This window comes from Chiloscyllium plagiosum, chromosome 7, assembly GCF_004010195.1.
Source record: "Chiloscyllium plagiosum isolate BGI_BamShark_2017 chromosome 7, ASM401019v2, whole genome shotgun sequence".
Classification (NCBI taxonomy): domain Eukaryota; kingdom Metazoa; phylum Chordata; class Chondrichthyes; order Orectolobiformes; family Hemiscylliidae; genus Chiloscyllium; species Chiloscyllium plagiosum.
In genome coordinates this window covers 49,640,271-49,658,521 of record NC_057716.1, presented here as the reverse complement: position 1 = coordinate 49,658,521, position 18,251 = coordinate 49,640,271, and the positions used below count along the sequence as shown (strand labels likewise).

General features: G+C 39.1%; 1 protein-coding gene across 3 annotated transcripts in view; it reads right to left on the bottom strand.

The window, feature by feature from the left end:
- Positions 1 to 1,530: 1,530 nt before the first annotated feature.
- Positions 1,531 to 18,251, bottom strand: part of bbs5 (Bardet-Biedl syndrome 5) — a 26,651-nt gene continuing 9,930 nt past the window's right edge. Inside the window, exons 4-12 of one of the 3 annotated variants that reach the window (XM_043693652.1) lie at positions 17,223 to 17,272; positions 15,116 to 15,243; positions 14,578 to 14,713; positions 14,350 to 14,445; positions 5,809 to 5,871; positions 5,490 to 5,624; positions 2,828 to 2,911; positions 2,059 to 2,082; positions 1,531 to 1,959 (exon numbers count right to left, since the gene is read on the bottom strand). In XM_043693652.1, coding sequence (XP_043549587.1) covers positions 1,858 to 1,959; positions 2,059 to 2,082; positions 2,828 to 2,911; positions 5,490 to 5,624; positions 5,809 to 5,871; positions 14,350 to 14,445; positions 14,578 to 14,713; positions 15,116 to 15,243; positions 17,223 to 17,272 — 818 coding nt within the window. In that variant the 3' untranslated portion in view covers positions 1,531 to 1,857. Of the gene's footprint in view, positions 1,960 to 2,058; positions 2,083 to 2,827; positions 2,912 to 2,977; positions 3,822 to 5,489; positions 5,625 to 5,808; positions 5,872 to 14,349; positions 14,446 to 14,577; positions 14,714 to 15,115; positions 15,244 to 17,222; positions 17,273 to 18,251 lie in introns of those variants that run through there. The other 2 variants (XM_043693653.1, XM_043693651.1) reach the window with 2 other exon arrangements.

Below are 18,251 nucleotides of genomic sequence, written 5' to 3'. Positions count from 1 at the left end.
TCCTGCTATTGCCGCAGCCACAAGGACCCTCTTCCTGTTATTGCCGCAGCCACAGGGACCCTGTTCCTGCTATTGCCACTGCCACGGGAACCCTGATCAGTCACGTGAACAAATCAGTTATCTGAGAAAAATACTCCTCGCCAATCTCGTTCAGATAATCGAGGGTCTTCTTACTTTCTGTTGGGTGTTGCAAGCCTGTTTTCACCTCAGGAAATGTCTGAGGCCTTATGGTCTTGGTTGCGTTGGTGGTTTTCGGAGGTTGTCAGTTCTCAGGTCCACTGGTTGTGGTCAGTCTTCACCGATTACCCTGGCTCAGAACAGGCCTTTGGATTGCCATAGGGATCCCTCTTCTTGAGATAGCTGTGTTGATAGTTCTCCATAAGATCACAACACATAGGAGCAGAAATTAGGCCATTTAGCCCATTAAGTCTGCTCCAACATTCAATCATGGCTGATAAGTTTCTTAACCCTATTCTCCTGCTTTCTGCCAGTAACCCGTGATCCCCTTGACAAGCAAGAACTTACCTATCGCTTAAATACACTCAATGACCTGTCCTCCACAGCTTTCTCTGGCAATGAATTTACTACTCTCTGACTGAACAAGTTTCTTCTTATCTCTGGAGCATCTGAGGCTGAGGGGTGACCTTATAGAGGTATACAAAATTATGAGGGGCATGGATAGGATAAATAGACAAAGTCTTTTCTCTGGGATCGGGGAGTCCAGAACCAGAGGGCATAGGTTTAGGGTGAGAGGGGAAAGATATAAAAGAGATCGAAGCGGCAACTTTTTCACGCAGAGGGTGGTACGTGTATGGAATGAGTTGCCAGAGGATGTGGTGGAGGCTGGTACAATTGCAACATTTAAGAGGCATTTGGATGGGTATATGAATAGGAAGGGTTTGGAGGGATATGGGCCTGGTGCTGGCAGGTTGGACTAGATTGGGTTGGGATATCTGGTCGGCATGGACAGGTTGGACCAAAGGGTCTGTTTCCATGCTGTACATCTCTATGACTATGACTCTGTTCTAAAAGGTCATCCTTTCACTCTAAGGCTGACCCTTCAACTCATAGTCTCTCCTACCAATGGAAACATTTTCCCAACATCGACTCTGTGAAAGCCATTCAGTATTCTGTAAGTTTCAATTAGATACCCACTCCAACCACCCCCCACCCTTCTAAATTCCATTGGGTATAGACCCAGAGTCGTCAAATGTTCCTCATACATTAAGCTTTTCATTCATGGGACCCCGATTCTCATGAACCTCCTCTGAACATACTCCAGGGCCAGTACATCTTTCCTGAGATATGGGGTCCAAAACTGCACACAATACTCCAAATGTGGTCTGAGGAGAACCTTTTAAAGCCTCAGAAATACATCCCTGCTTTTATATTCAAGTCCTCTCAAAATAAATGCCACACTGCCTTCCTAACTACTGATTCAACATGTACGTTTTCCTTGAGAGAATCCTGGACTAGAACTCCCAAGTCTCTTTGCACTTCAAACTTCTGCATTTTCTCCCCCTTTAGAAAACAGTCCATGCTTCCAATCTTCCTACCAAAGTGCACTGCTTTACACTTTCTCATATTGTACTCCATCTGCCACTATTTTGCCTATTTTCCTAAGCTGTCTGAATCCTCCTGCAGCCTCCTCACCTCCTCAGTACTACCTGTCCCTCTAGCTTTCTTTGTATAATCTGCAAATTTAGCCAGAATACTCTCAGTTCCTTTATCTAGATCCTTAATGTATAAAGTGAAAAAAATTGTTTGGTTTTATTTTTCAGCAGCAATGATTACTGGAAGTTGTATCTCATAGTCACTGTGTGATAACTTAAAATAACACAAAAGTAAACTTGAAGTTCAACCCATCACTTCCCAAAGTCCTTGAAGAGTGAAGCCGTCTTTCAATTTTTCAATTGCAATCCCCAGTTCCTCTGAATAAACTGGCTCACGATCCTGTTGCTAAAAAAAATAATAAATTTAGTTTCACAAAATGTAACAAGAGCGATAGTGAAAGATGTATTCAGAATATGCAACTGGCTGATCAGAAGTTAGGTATACCTTATTAGTATCTGCGAAGTAAGCCTGGAAAAGAAAATCAAAAATAAATTCACACCAGAAAGGTTTATTATAATGAAATGAAAAATAATCTGCAATTATGATGTTTTATTCTGAAAAAAATGTGTTAAACAACAACCCTTGCTTTGTTTTGCTCTGTACAGGTACTGCAAGATCTGCTGAGTACCTTTATTTTAAGCCTTCTTGCAGGATGACACCAGAATATTTTCACAAAAGAAAAGCAACGTAAAGAAACTCAATAGAATATTGCACATTTGAAATTAAAGTAAACCTATTTTAGATTTTTTGCTGAAATTGGTACTTCTGTACACACAAATGGCCGAACTACCTGTTACTTATATATTTAAAATACTGATTATGAAACAAATTCGGGCAATAAATTAGTAAAGATCACACATCTGTACGCACATGGAACATCCATTATTTTAAATGTGAAATGAAGGAAATCATTATGACAGATAATAAATATTTATTGTTTTGTGAGCCTGCACTGACTTGTTTGCAAAAGTGATTTTAATACAGATATCATATCACACTTTTTATGGGATTACAAACTGAAATACGCTTTACTGTAGCAAAAGAGATTTTTTAATCAATACTATCTTTATAATCTCCATTTAATACCTGACCTTTCAATGAAAATAGATTCTTTTTCCAAAAATACAAATTTTAAATTGAACAAAATAATTTTTCACAAACTCTCTGGACTTCTTAACTTATTGATAGCATTCCTTTTTCAATTAACACTTACCACAAAAGCATCAGTCTGTTCTTCTGGTTCAATTTCAACATCATCTTGAACTTGCTCAACAGTCAGGTCCTCAAGTGGCTGAGGCTGTAACAAAACCGTTGATACAGTACATTCAGATCCATGACTGTACCTGTACTACTTAGCCGTCGAGGGGTAAGTAGTACAGGTACAACCGAGCATTAATAAATCCAACAGAGCATTAATAAAAATAACAATGAGCAGTCACTATGGCAAACACAGCTATGCATTTTATATTATTATTGAGAGTTTACCAAGTATAAGATGAATTCATCTTAAACTATTTGTCATAATCTGTGCACGGAATGGTCAACAATGAGATCTGGTATCTGTATTGTACGGTTCTAGTTTGTGCTCAGTAGTGTGCTGATTTTAGGTGTTTTGAATCACCCTTAGATCCCTGATTTTAGACAGTGGACTTACTTAGGGAATGTGAAATGTTGAAGGCAATGGACAGGTGTTATAGGGTAAAAGAATCTCTGTATTTATTTAAATACAAAAAAAACAAGAAAATAAAGGTAAATGCAACAAACAGTGAAATCAACACTATGAATTATCCAGAGGACAGTCATTAAATACACTATTAAACACAAACGTAATGCTGTTTGAATCCAAAACAATAATTTTAATCACAGAAACTTTAATCAGGCTTCCTAACCTTGGGATTCCCTACACCGTCATCACCCATCTTCCCCTCCACACTACTTAGGTCAAAAACTTCAGAGTCTCAGGAGTTTAAGCTCACCACAGGGGGAAAGAGCAATTTTAAAGTACTGTTGATTGTTGAGGTTCTAGCTGATGGTTCTCTTGGTTTAGAACAGGCCCGTGACTGGAAGCTCTTGTTTGGATAGCGCTTGGTTGGCTTCCCCAACTCTTGGATGCCCTTTGTTGCAACACTGCTCTTGGTTTGGCTTCTCGATTCCGCTTTTCTGTTCAGCCTGTGTGGTGTTATAAACTGCCTGTTGGGGCTGCAAGCCTGTGGGGAAGAGGTTTCTGCAGAAGCTTGTTGTTGAAAAAAGCTCTTCGCCCAGGTACGATGAGGGCTAGCAGTTATACAGGATGTAGGGACAAATTATGCAAATGCTGGAATCTGTATTGAAAACAACAAATGCTGGTAGAATGCTGTGATCTCCAGCATTTGCTGTTTTCTAACAGTTATACAGACCATGTGGCCTGTTATCTCCTCTCAAATCTGTAATGCCATTGTGTTTCTGGTGTCCCCTTTGAGATCAATTGGCTTCTTGACATGAGGTGGAAGTGCCGGTGTTGGATTGGGTTGGACAAGGTCAAAAATCACATGACACCAAGCTACAGTCCATTGGGTTTATTTGAAAACACTAGCTTCCTGATAGTTAAGAGTATGTGTGATTGTATTTTGATTGAAGTTGAATATCCAGTAACTCTGAGGCTCCATACTGTCTGCACTAGGTAACCCAAGGTTTCGGTCCAGGTGTTAGGTTTGGGTTGATTCCACTTTTAGAATGGAGGTATAAATTGGAATTCCAGGCAGAACAATAGTCCCAGACCAAAATCATTTTGGCTGTGTGTGTGTGTTTATTGCAGCCTGAGCTCAGGATTTTGCCCAGTGTTTTTAGATATTAGAAAAGTCCAGGGTGTTGTGCAGTATTTTAGATGATGAGAATTTTTGCTCAATCCTACAATATCTCTACTGCATATTGGGTGTCAGCTCCCTGCTTCACAATGAACTTAGATCCTACAAGAGGTCAGTTGCAGACCACAACATAATGCACTTGTGCTTACAGTCTGAACACTTAATTAGTGCTCCACTAATTTACATGTTTGTGTAAATTGGATTTGAGCCATAAAATGATTGATGTGCTGACAGAATATTCCAAAAACTGAAGCAATTTTTAGAATAGACACTGGATGGCTGCTTCTCTGCTCAGCTATCTGAAGGTGTTTTACAGATTTCCATTTAGATGTTTGGCATTTATTACCCTGTACCATATCACTGATGTGAGAAAAAGTGAAAAGGAAACCTATTGAAACTTAACTGTTAGCTTCCGAAACTGCAAAACAACTGTTCTGTGTGTCTATTTCTCCAGGAACTGGTTACTATGCCATGTTTTCAAAGAAACAGAGGGTATCTTTCTGGGAGTTCCTAGAAATGGCCATGGGTTTGCAAACAGCTTTGCAATTAGCACCATGATCATGAAATTCATCTCAATGCAACAGCTCAGCTAGATGTTTCTTCTTAAAAATAATCATGACTTATTAAATCTAAATGATAACATTATAAAGTTATAATGGGCAAGTCGATGGCCTAGTGTTATTAACACTAGATTATTAATCCAGAGACCCAAGTAATGTTCTGGGGACTGAGGTTCGAATCCAGCCAAACCAGGTGGTGGAATTTGAATTCAATAAAAAGCCTGAATTAAGAGTCTGATGATGACCATGAATCCATTGTCGATTGTCAGGGAAACTCACTACTGTCCTCAGGGAAAGGAAATCTGCCATCCTTACCTGGTCTGGCCTACATGTGACTCCAGACCGACAGCAGTGTGGTTGGAACTTAACTGCCTTCCAGGCAATTAGGGATGAGCAATAAATGTTGGCCTAGCCAGCGACACCCTCAATATAATAAAACATAAATTGTAATTAGTGAATAACAAATAATCACCTTTTCCTCCATTTCATATTGAACTCCAAAGATTGGGCAGGCAGAGTAAACTTTATGCAAGGAATTTATCTCCTTTACTGCTTCTTGAAGTTTTTCCACAGGATCAATTTTAAAACCAAGAACATATCCTCCACTCTAAATATAATGGAAAGGACATCACATTAACAATTCTGGTTTGCCTACCTAACTATATCAAAGCATAATTTCCTTGAAATCTATAGTCAAAAATAAAATTACATTCACATGGGTGGAATTGTATTAGCAGTACAGTATATATTGTAAAACTACAATGGGAAAATAAATGTTTTAAAAGGTTTACCTGCTGTGAGCTTTCAATCACAAGTGCTAGCCCAAATTTTGAGTCCCTGATTTTTATTGATCGCTGGAATGAAAGAAAATCAACTTTATGTTATGTATACTTCAGAAGATAGGATCAAATAAGAACTCTGCACACTTTGAACATATAGACCTAATATCCCATTGATTATCCAAACGAACAGTGTTATAAATATTATTTAAGATATGGAATATTCCGTAACTAATATAAAAAACAACATATCTTGACATTTTTGTAGCATTGTCATAATTATTAGCTATTTCCATCGATATCAAGTTAAAAATGTATAAAATCATGAGGGGCACAGATAGAGTAAATAGACCAAGACCTTTTCCCTGAGGTGAGGAATCCAAAACTAAAGAGCACAGGTTTAAGGTGAGAGGGGAAAGATTTAAAAGGAACCTAATGGGCAACTCTTTAATGCAGAGGGTGGTGCATGTATGGACTGTGCTGCTAGAGGAAGTGGTGGAGGCTGGTACAATTACAACATTTAAAAGCATCTAGGTGGGTATATGAATAGGAAGGGTTACGTAGATGTAGGCCAAATGCTGGCAAATGGGATTAGATTTATTGAAGATATCTGGCTCGCATGGACAGGTTGGACTAAAGGGTGTGTTTTCGTGCTGTACAACTCTATGATGTCAGGTATAGACAAGACAGATCAATCAAAATCTTAGTATAAAGGCAGTAGGAGTATACTTAAGAGGGAAATTGGGAGGGCAAAAAGGGGACATGAGATAGCTTTGGCAAATAGAGTTAAAGAGAATCCAAAGGGTTTTTACAAATACAGTAGCACCTCGACTTATGAACTTAATCCGTTCCGGGACCCGGTTCGCGAACCGAAAAGTTCACGAACTGAATCAATTTCTCCCATTGTTCGGATAGCGTAAGAATGCTTGGACGGCTGTTCACAGCGTACGCGCCAAAGACGAACTGAATGAGATCACGCGGGGCCTGAGAGCTTTTGCTTTCAACAAGTGCGTAGCAAAGCAGAACAATGAAACTACGTGGTCACAAACGGGATTTTTGCGTTCGTACCTTGAATTTCGTACGTATGTTGAAGCAAAATTTTACGTACAATCCTGTTCGTAAACCGATTTGTACATGAATGGGGTCATTCGTATGTCAAGGCGCTACTGTACATTAAGGTCAAAGAGTAACTAGGGAGAGAGTAGGGCCCCTCAAAGATCAGCAAGGCAGCCTTTGTGTGGAACCACAGGAGATGGGGGAGATAGTAAACGTGTATTTTGCATCAGTGTTTAGTGTGGAAAAGGACATGGAAGGTATAGAGTGTAGGAAAATTGAGGATGATATCTTGAAAAATGTCCATATTACAAAGGAGGAAATGCATAAAAGTAGATAAATCCCCAGGACCTGATCAGGTGTACCCTAGAACTCTGTGGGAAGCTAGGAAAGTGACTGCTGGGCTCCTTGCTGAGATATTTGTATCATCATAAGTCACAGGTGAGGTGCCAGAAGACTGGAGGTTGGCTAACGTGGTCCCACTATTTAAGAAAGGTGGTAAGGACAAGCCAGGGAACTACAGACCAGTGAGCCTGACGTCAGTGGTGGGCAAGTTGTTGGAGGGAATCCTGAGGGACAGGATGCACATGTATTTGGAAAGGCAAGGACTAATTTGGGATAGTCAACATGGCTTTGTGCGTGGGAAATCATGTCTCACAAACTTGATTGAGTTTTTTGAAGAAGTAACAAAGAGGATTGATGAGGGCGGAGCAGTGGACATGATCTATATGGACTTCAGTAAGGTATTCGACAAGGTTCCCCATGGGAGACTGGTTAGCAAGGTTAGAGCTCATGGAGTACAGGGAGAACTAGCCAGTTGGATACAGAACTGGTTGAAAGGTAGAAGACAGAAGGTGGCGGTGGAGGGTTGTTTTTCAGACTGGAGGCCTGTGACCAGTGGAGCACTGCGAGGATCAGTGCTGAATCTTACTTTTCTTCATTTATATAAATGATTAGGATGTGAGTATAAGAGCTATAGTTAGTAAGTTTGCAGATGACACCAAAATTGGAGGTGTAGAGGACAGCAAAGAAGTTTAGTTGAAAAATAAGCCCAAAAATAAGCCCAAAGAAGGCTTATGCCCAAAACGTCGATTCTCCTGCTCCTCGGATGCTGCCTGGCCTGCTGAGTTTTTCCAGCACCACATTTTTCAACTCTGGTACTCCAGCATCTGCAGTCCTCACTTTCTCCTAGCAAAGAAGGTTACCTCAGATTACAATGGCATCTTGATCTGTTGGGCCAATGGGCTGAGGAGTGCCAGATGGAGTTTAATTTAGATAAATGTGAGGTGCTGCATATTGGGAAAGCAAATTTTAGCAGGACTTATACACTTAATGGTAAGGTGATGGGGAGTGCTGCTGAACAAAGAAACCTTGGATTGCAGGTTCATAGCTCCTTGAAAGTAGAGTCGCAGGTAGATAGGATAGTGAAGGTGGCATTTGGCATGCTTTCCTTTATTGGTCAGAGTATTGAGTACAGGAGTTGGGAGGTCATATTGCAGCTGTACAGGACATTGGTTAGGCAACTTTTGGAAAACTGCATTGCAAATCTGATCTCCTTCCTATTGGAAAGATATTGTGAAACTTGAAAGGGTTCAGAAAAGATTTACAAGGATGTTGCCAGGGTTGGAGGATTTGAGTTTCAAGGAGAGGTTGACTAGGCTGGGGCTGTTTTCCCTGGAGTGTCGGAGGTTGAGGGGTAACCTTATAGTGGTTTATAAAATCATGAGGGGCCTGGATAGGATAAATAAGTCTCTTCCCTGGGGTGGGGGAGTCCAGAACTAGAGGGCATAAGTTTAGGGTGAGAGGGGAAAGATATAAGAGACCTGAGGGGCAACCTTTTCATGCTGAGGGTGGTATGTGTATGGAATAAGCTGCCAGAGAAATGTTGGAAGTTGGTACGATTGCAACATTTAAAAGGCATCTGGATGGGTGTATGAATTGGAAGGGTTTGAAGGGATATGGGCGGGGCGCTGGCAGATGGGACTAGATTGGCTTGGGATATCTTGTTGGCATGGATGAGTTGGACCAAAGGGTCTGTTTCCGTCCTGTACATTTCTATGACTTTACGACTCTATGTAGAACACATTGATAACTGTAGAACAAACCAAATTGGCTCAATAACTGTATATAAATCCTCCAATAAGCAACTGAAGCAGTATATGCTGTTTTCATGATTCAGATTCATTGATCAAGATTTCATGGAATCATTTTCACAGCAATGGAAAGAAGCCCTTCAATCCATCGAGTTTGCATTGGTCATCAAGCACCTATCTTATCAAAGTACTGTTTTCTAACACTTGGCCGAAGCCTTCTGTGGTCTACCTCTTCAAGTGATCATCTACATACTACTTAAAATGTCCTGATGGTTCCTTCCCCTATCACTCTTTTAAGCAGTGAGTTCCAGAACCTCTTGGTGAAAGATTACTTCTCTAAAACCCCAGTAAACATCCTTTACATTCAATCTATGCTCCTAGTTATTGATCCTTCTTCTTAGAGGAACAAAATTCCTTATCGACTGTCTTTGCCCCTCAGAACTTTGTACACCTGAAACAGATCCCCTCTTAGCCTTCTATGCTCTAAACAAACTCAGCCTATCTGGTTTCTCTTCATAGAGAAAATGCTCCAGCCCAGGAAACATCTCCTCTGTACATTCTCTACAGCAAACACATCCTTCCTATACAACCTATGGGATCCTAAACACTGTGGGATTGGGTAAATAGGTTAAAAGCAAATAGAGAAACAGTGCCAGATATAATCAATAAATATATTCCATTGAGGAAGAAAGATTATCAGATGCATGTTTTGACTAAGGGTGGCATCAAATTAAAAGAAAAAGCATATAATGTTGCCAAAGTTATTGACAGGCCAGAAGATTGGAAACACTTTAGAACAATAAAGGATAACAAAAGAAAACATGGAGAAATCAGATTATGAGAGAAATATAGCAAATAATATAAAAACAGACAGGAAAAGCATGAGTTTATTAACAGGAAAAGAGTATATAAAGGAAACATCGATCTCGGAGAGGTGGGGAGCAATGAATTAATTATTTTGAATAAGAACAATAGATTTTGGATCTAATGTTGCAGTAGAAAATATTAAAAATTCACAAGAATAGTTGAAAATCAAAAGGACAAAAGGGTGAGAAAGTCTAATAACATTCTTTATTTATGTTATTATGGGAAAACTAATGGGACTTGTGGCTCACAAGTCTCCTAGATGCATCGGGTTTAACCTTTCGAAATTCCCAAGAATCTGGAAAGGTCGCAGTGGAAAGGAAAACAACAAAAGTAAAACCTCAGGAGGGAGGTGGAAAACAGGAAACTCTACTGTCCAGTTAGCTTAATATCTATCATTAGAAAAATGCTAAAATCCATCATTAAAAAATATAGTATTTATTTTATAAATGTTCTGCTCCGATAGGCAGAGTTAACACAGTTTGTACAAGGGAAGTCATGTTTCTCAAATTTACTATTGTTAAGTATGTAAGTTAGCTCGCTGAGCTTGAAGGTTTGTTTTCAGGCGTTTCGTCACCGTACTAGGTAACATCATCTGTGAGAGTCTCTGGTGAAACACTCATGGTATGTCCCACCTCTCTATTTACAGGTCTTGGTTTCCTAAGGTGGGTGACGTCATTTTCGGTTCTTTTTCTCAAGAGAAGATAGATAGGGTCTAAATCAATGTATTTATTGATGGAGCTCTGGTTAGAATGCCATGCCTCTAAGAATACTTGTGCGTGTCTTTGTTTCGCCTGTCAGAGGATGTGTGCATTGTCCTAGTCAAAGTGGTGTCCTTCTTTGTCTGTATGTATAGAAACTAGTGATAGTGAGTCATGTCTTTTGGTGGCCAGTTGGTGTTCATGTATCCTGGTGGCACGTTTCCTGCTGGTTTGTCCGATGTAGTGTTTTTTACAGTTCTTGCATAGTATCTTGCAAATGATGTTAGTTTTGCTGGTGGTATCTCATGGATCCTTTAGATTCATTAGTCACTGTTTAAGTGTGTTGGTAGGTTTGTGGGCTACCATGATGCCAAGGGTTCTGAGTAGTCTTGAAGTCATTTCTGTTACACCTTTGATGTAAGGTAATGTGGCTATAGTTTCTGGTTCTGTTGTGTCTGCTTGTTTGGGTTTGTTTCTGAGGAATCTGCAGATTGTATTCATTGGGTACCCATTTTTCTTGAAAACGTTGTATAGATACTTTTCTTCTGCTTTTTGTATTTCTTGGGTGCTGCATTGTGATGTAGCTTGTTGAAGTAATGTCCTGATGCAGCTCCGTTGGTGAGTATTGGGATGATTGCTTCTCAAGTTAAGTATTTGGTTCGTGTGTGTTGTTTTTCTGTAGACGCATTACCTTACATCAAAGACATATCAGAAATGACTTCCAAACTACTCAGACCCCTTGACATCATGGTCGCCCACAAACCTACCAACACACTTAAACAGCGACTAATGAACCTTAAAGGATCCATTAGATACCACCAGCAAAACTAACATAATTTACAAGAAACCATGCAAGCACTGTAAAAAACACCATATCAGACAAACTAGCAAGAAACCTGCCACTGGATACATGAACACAAACTGGCCACCAAAAGACCCGACCCACTATCACTAATTTCTATGCATACAGACAAAGAAGGACATCACTTTGACTGATTCAACGCATACAACCTAAGACTGGTGAAACAAAAATATGCATGAGAAATCTTAGAGGCATGGCATTCTAACTAGAACTCCATCAATAAACACATCGATTTAGATCCTATCTACCTTCCCTTGAAACAAAGAACCAGAAATTAAATCAACCACCTTAAGAAATCAAGACCTATAAATAGACCAGCAGGACATACCACCAGCACTTCACCAGAGACTCTCACTGATGATGTTACCCAGTATGGTGACGAAACATCTCAAAACAAACCTTCAAGCTCAGCAAGCTAACTTACATATGTATAACCAACCTGAGCTACAAATCCCTTCAAACATCATTTACTGTAGTTCTTTAAAGATGAATGGAACCAGTCAACATAATATATTTAGATTTCAAAAGATATTTGGTAAGAGCTTATGGTGTTGGGGTGATTCATTGGCATGGGCACAGAACTGGTTAACTAACAGAAAACAGGCAGTTGGGATAAATAGGTTATTTTCAGGATTGGATACTGTAACCAATAGAGTGCCAAAGGACATCAGTGTTAAGTCCTTTTATTTTTACTCATTTTGAGGGATGTGCACGTCACTGGCTGGCCAGCATTTATTGCCTGCCCCTAGTTGCACGTTAAGAAGTTGGTGGTGAGCTGCCTTTTTGAATTACCGCAATCCACCCGCTGTGGGTTGACCCACAATGCCATTGAGAGAGAATCCAGGATTTTGACCCAGCAACAGTGAAGGAACGGTGATATACTGGGGTACCTCGATTATCCGAATGACACAGGCGGGGAGTTTATTTTACGATAATCGAATGCCAGATAACAGTTTAGCCAAGCATTAGGACCTTGCAATCTAGTTTGGATAATGTGAAATTCGGATAATCAAATGCCGGATAATCAAGGTTACTCTGTATTTCCAAATCAGGATGGTGAGTGACTTGGAAGGGAACTTAAAGGTGGTGGTGTTCCAAGTGTGTGCTGCACTTGTTCTAGATGGAAGAGGTTGTGGGTTTGGAAGGTGCTGTCTGAGGATCTTTGGTGAATTTCTGCAGACATCTTGTAGATATTATACACTGCTGTTACTTAGCACTGGTGGTGGAGGGAGTGGATGCTTGTAGATGCAGTGCCAATCAAACGTGCTGCTTTATCCTGGATCGTTAGATTAAATTAGATTAGTGTCAAGCCTCTTTAATGTTGTTGGGGCTGTATTCATCCAGGCAAGTGGGGAGTATTCCATTACAGTCCTGACATGTGCCTTGTAGATGGTGGCAGGTTTTGGGGAGTTATTTGCTGCAGTATTCCCAGTTTCTGACCTGCTCTTGTAGCCACTACGTTTATCTGGTGAGTCTAGTTCAGTTTCTGATCAATGATAACTCCCAAGATGTTGATAGTGGGGGATTCAGTGATGGTAACACTATTGAATGTCAAGGGGCAGTGGTTAGATTGTCTCTTATTGATGGTCACAGCCTGACATTTGTGTGGCATGAATGTTACTTGCTACTTGTCAGCCCAAGCCTGGATATTGTCCAGATCTTGCATTTGGACATGGACTACTTCAATGTCTGAGTCGCGAATGTTGCTAAACATTGTGCAATCATCAGCGAACATCCCCACTTCTTACCTCATGATGGAAGAAAGGTCATTGATCAAGCAGCTGAAGATGGTGGGGCCTAGGATACTACCCTGAGGAATTCATGCAGAAATGTCCTGGAGCTGAGATGACTGACCTTCAACGACCACAACTATTTTTCTTTCTGTAATGTATGACTCTAACCATCAGAGAGTTTGCCCTCTGATACCCACTGATTCCTGTTTGCTGGGTTCCTTGGTGCCACACTTAGTCAAATGCAGCCTTGATGTCAAGAGTTGTCACTCTCACCTCACCTCTTGAATTCAGCTATTTTGTTCATGTTTTAACCAAGGCTGTAATGAGGTCAAAGCTGAGTGGCCCTGGCAGAACCCAAACTGAGTGTCACTGAGCAGGTTATTGCTGAGCAGGTACTGCTTGATAGCACTGTTGATGACACCTTCCAAACCTACTGTGGACTCATGGGGTGGTAATTGACTGGGTTAGATTTGTCCTGCTTTTTACGCACAGGACACACTTGGGTAATTTTCCATATTGTCTGGTAGATGCCAGTATTGTAACTATACTGGAACAGCTTGGCTAGGGGAGCAGCAAGTTCTGAGTGCAAATCTCAACTATATTAATGCCTTGACTGAAGGGACCAACTGTATTATAACCAAATTTGCTGACAATACAAAAATATATAGGAAAGCAAGTAGTGAGGAAGGTACAAAGAATTTGAAAAGGGATAGAGGTAGATCAAGTAAAGGTACAAAGATTTAGCAGTTGGTTTATAAAAGCAGAATATTATTTCAACTGAGAGAGATTACATGTTGCTGCATTACAGAGGGAGCTGTGTGTCCTTGTACATGGATCATAACAAGTCAGAATGCAGGTACAAGTAATTAGGATTGGATGTCATTTATTGTCCATCCCTGACTGTTCAGAGTGCAGTTAAGATTCAACCACATTACTATGGGTCTGGAGTCAGGTAAGGATGGCAGATTTTCTTCCCTAATGGACACTTGTATGATTTTTATGACTATTGACTCTCATTGTCACTAGCTAGATGTTTAATTCCAGTTTTTTTTTCTTTCAGTTCAAATGTCCCCACCTGCTATGGTGGGATTTGAAACCAGTTCTTCAGAATTTTAGCTTGTTTTCTGGATTACTAGTCCAGTGATATTATCACTGTGCCACTACCTCCCCATTCATATATTTATTTATAAGACATTTTGAGAAAGCTTTGAACACATGCAATTACTGGAAAGGAAACCAAAACTTACAATTTGTAAATAAGGAATGCTAACATTAAAACTATCATTCATATTGGCATGCCATACTATTCGAACATTTGTGATGAAAAAGGTTCCCAAATTGCCCTGTAGAGAATGAAAAACAAATAGGATTATTATTCAGGCAACAGAGAACCAAAAGCAAAAGGTGCATGTATAAACTGACTATATCCAATGTAGGCACTCTTAACAAAGGTTATAAGAAATAATATTCAGTACCTGATCACTCGATAGATTCCAGACACCATTAATTTTATCATACACCTGTTCCTGTGGCAGAAGTCGTAACTGCTTGTTTTGAATGAGAGCTCCTCTTAATTTAAGATCTCTATAAATTTTTGATGTTTCATATGCCCTACAAAAAATTGAAATTGTTGAAAATTCTTAAAAAGAATTTTTTTAACTGAAGCCAACATTGCTTTTTTTCATTCATAAGAACTCTCCCAATGTAAACACATTCCTATTTGCCAAGAACTATAATTCTCTCAATTTTTGTAACTAATTAGTAAGGCTTTCAGAAACAATTATCGTTAAACCCCTTCACAGAACAGATCAAAACCCACAATTAACTAGTTCAATATCCAATCTCAATAATAATATTTGTAGAAATAACATCTCTCACATTCTAATATTCATAGATAAACAACATAACAAACACAAGAAAGTGAAAAATTTAATTTAAACCAGATTCAGAAGTTATGTATTGATACATTCTGTTCAACTCCATCAAAATTTCATAACTGTACCGCAATACTACCTATGTACTGCAATGACTGTGGTGAATAGCCGAGGACTTCCTGGAACCACACTGGTAAAGATGAACTCAAATCGTGTGTTGTTACATTTTGTCAGAATGAAGAGAGCTTCGGTTTGGCCCCTAAGTTTCTGTAAAGTTAAATTTTAAATGTTAGCGTACTTAAAAATATTTCTGATAGCTTAGTAAGCAATTGCATTGCCTTTTGTGGTACTGAGTCATCAAGGCCTAGAATGTCTGAAACCAACACCAAGACCTGTGATAAGTTAACTGATTACTGGATGAAGCAGGAATTACACTATAGTCAAGCCTCACATATTCTTATTTGGTATTTACACATTATTACTTTATAAAGCCAGGAACCAGTTATCAGGATGAGTAGCCACTGTATATTTTTCATTTCTCAGGCAAAGGTCATTGAGGCCAAATGCGAGGTCTACACCACTATTCTAGCTGAGAAGATTTCATACAGTACCATACTAAACAAAGTCAAACTATTTTCTAAACGTGGCATGATTAAATAGTTAATCATAAATTATTGTGCAAAATAAACATGTACAGCATTTATTTAAAAATATTTTCTGACTAATGCATTTAATTTATCAAGTCAAATAAGTAGATCAAATGATCAATAACATTTATGCATGCTTTTCATGAGCCACTTTAGAGTTACTTTTCAGCACAGGTGCTGAAAGCTTCAAGAATGAGTAAATTATTAAATGAGTCCAAATCTGAACTTAGTTCAATATGAAGAGGAACTCTGAAAAAATTATAGTCTAATCAATTTCATGAATTGAAACCCTAGAAATGATCTCTAAATGAACTGAAGACAAAGAGATCTCTAGCAATCTTTCACTGCTCAGGGCATGTCAAGAATCTAACTTTCTATTTGTTCATGGAATGTGGACATTGCCAGCATTTATTGCTCATCTGTGATTTGTCTGTTGAAGGTTGGAGTGAGTTGCCTTTGTGAAGTGTTGCAGAACTTGACCCAGCAAATGAACAGCAATATAGTCCCAAATCAGGCTGCTGTGTGGCTTGAAGGGAAACTTGGACTTATTTACATGATACCCCTTGGTACCATTATCGGCAGGTTTGGAGTCAATTTCTATACTTCTGCTGTTGACAGCCCTCATCTTTTGTGAACCCTTGGCAGGAATCTTTCCTATGTGATGTGGCTGTTCTCTTTTAAAAATCATCCCTAAACCTATCCATCCTGCTAAGTCCATGTCAATCTTTAAAAGCTTTCTTTAAATTTTTTTTTACATAAGCTTACAGTCAGTTATTGCCAGATGAAATATGGTACAATGGCATGTTGGACCTAATTAGTTTCAATCCATATTTTTGTAACTGGGGATTGCTCAAGCAAGTCCTTTCAAACTCTGTGGAACTGGATTGGATGAATCCCTTCCTAAAGTTTAGAATCTGGAACTTCAGATATTTTTAATGAAATCGCAACATCAAGTACAGGAAGTCCACGGTACTGAAATTGTCAAACGTTATTGCGCTAAGGAATAAAAACAGCCAGTTCTCAAAACAATCAGCAGGTCAGACACTACCTGTGGAGAGAAAGAGTTAATGTTTCAGGTTGATGATTCTTCATTAGGAGTATTTGACCTGAACTATTAGTTTGGTTTCTCTCCACAAACACTGACTAATCTTTTGAGCATTTCCAACATTTTGTGTTGCTATTTTAGGGTTCCAACATCTGCAATAGTTTGCTTTTGTAACTGGCAAGCAAGGTGACACTTCACCATGAACCTCTTTACCTTGATTTTGAGTTTTAGCAACTTGGCAGAAGTCATATGTTTGCAACTTAATCAGGCAAAATCAAAAGAAGACCAAGGGTCCTAGAAAGCTAGATCAATCATGCAGATCATGAATTGTTGAATGGAAGAAATGAGGATGTGAGATGTAACAGATTGGGATTCATGTTTGGGTTGGACACACAGAAACACCTCTAATACAGTGACATCACAAAATATCTTAAACATGGCTGGTGTTCCACTCCAGAGATATGTAAAAGGTACACATTTTAGAAGAGATTATATTTTTTCTTTTATTCAACTTAAACTTCACTTGTTTAAAGAAACAAATTTTTAAACTTTACCGAATTGGCAGTTCGGGTTGTAATGTTTATAATAGAGTTGTAGCCAACAGCTAAAAAAGAAAAGGACAAAATTAGTAATTTAGATATTGTATATAAGAATTTACGAAACTGGCTCAGTATGATGAATAACAGATGGCTGACATTGAGAGCTTTAACACATTTTAAAACCATAATTCTATTCCCAACAAGTAACAAATGTAGTCAAACCAAGCCAAGGACTTTTAATAATAGTTTGAGTCTCTCTCGCATAAACTTTCCATTTGATTCCTCCAAGAACAAGCCTAAACTCTCCACATCTTGTAATTCTCAAGTCCAACATATCAGAGACTCAAATATTCTATTTGTTCTTGATTTTCCTGAAAGTTAGAGAAGATTCTAGGTTAATATAAAATAATACATTTTTCAGGTTACAGCTCAACAAATAAATCCTGAGGAAAAAAAACCGCATACCTAAGCAAATTATCCACTGAAGGAGCCTGGTCACACTCCCCAAATAATAGCTGCCTGGCTTAATAATAACAGCAATCATCTGGACTTATTCTGACTAAGTTTTTATAAAGTGATATGTCCATTTCACAGAAACAAATGTTTTTTTTCTCAGAACAATTGTCATATTGGGTTACAATGGTGAAATATTGATCTATATAAATTAAGATATTAGAATAATGATTTGAAGCTCTTATATTATTTTTCTCCACCAAATTGGAATAATAGAAACTTAAGAGCAGAAGTATGTCTTAGCTGTTTGAATCTGTTCTGCAATTCAATTAAATTATAATTAAGGAGGAGAAAGTGAGGACTGCAGATGCTGGAGATCAGAGCTGAAAATGTGTTACTGGAAAAGCGCAGCAGGTCAGGTAGCATCCAAGGAACAGGAGAATTGACGTTTCGGGCATAAGCCCTTCTTCAGGAATGAGGAAAGTGTGTCCAGCAGGCTAAGATAAAAGGTAGGGAGGAGGGACTTGGGGGAGGGGCATTGGAAATGCGATAGGTGGAAGGAGGTCAAGGTGAGGGTGATAGGCCAGAGTG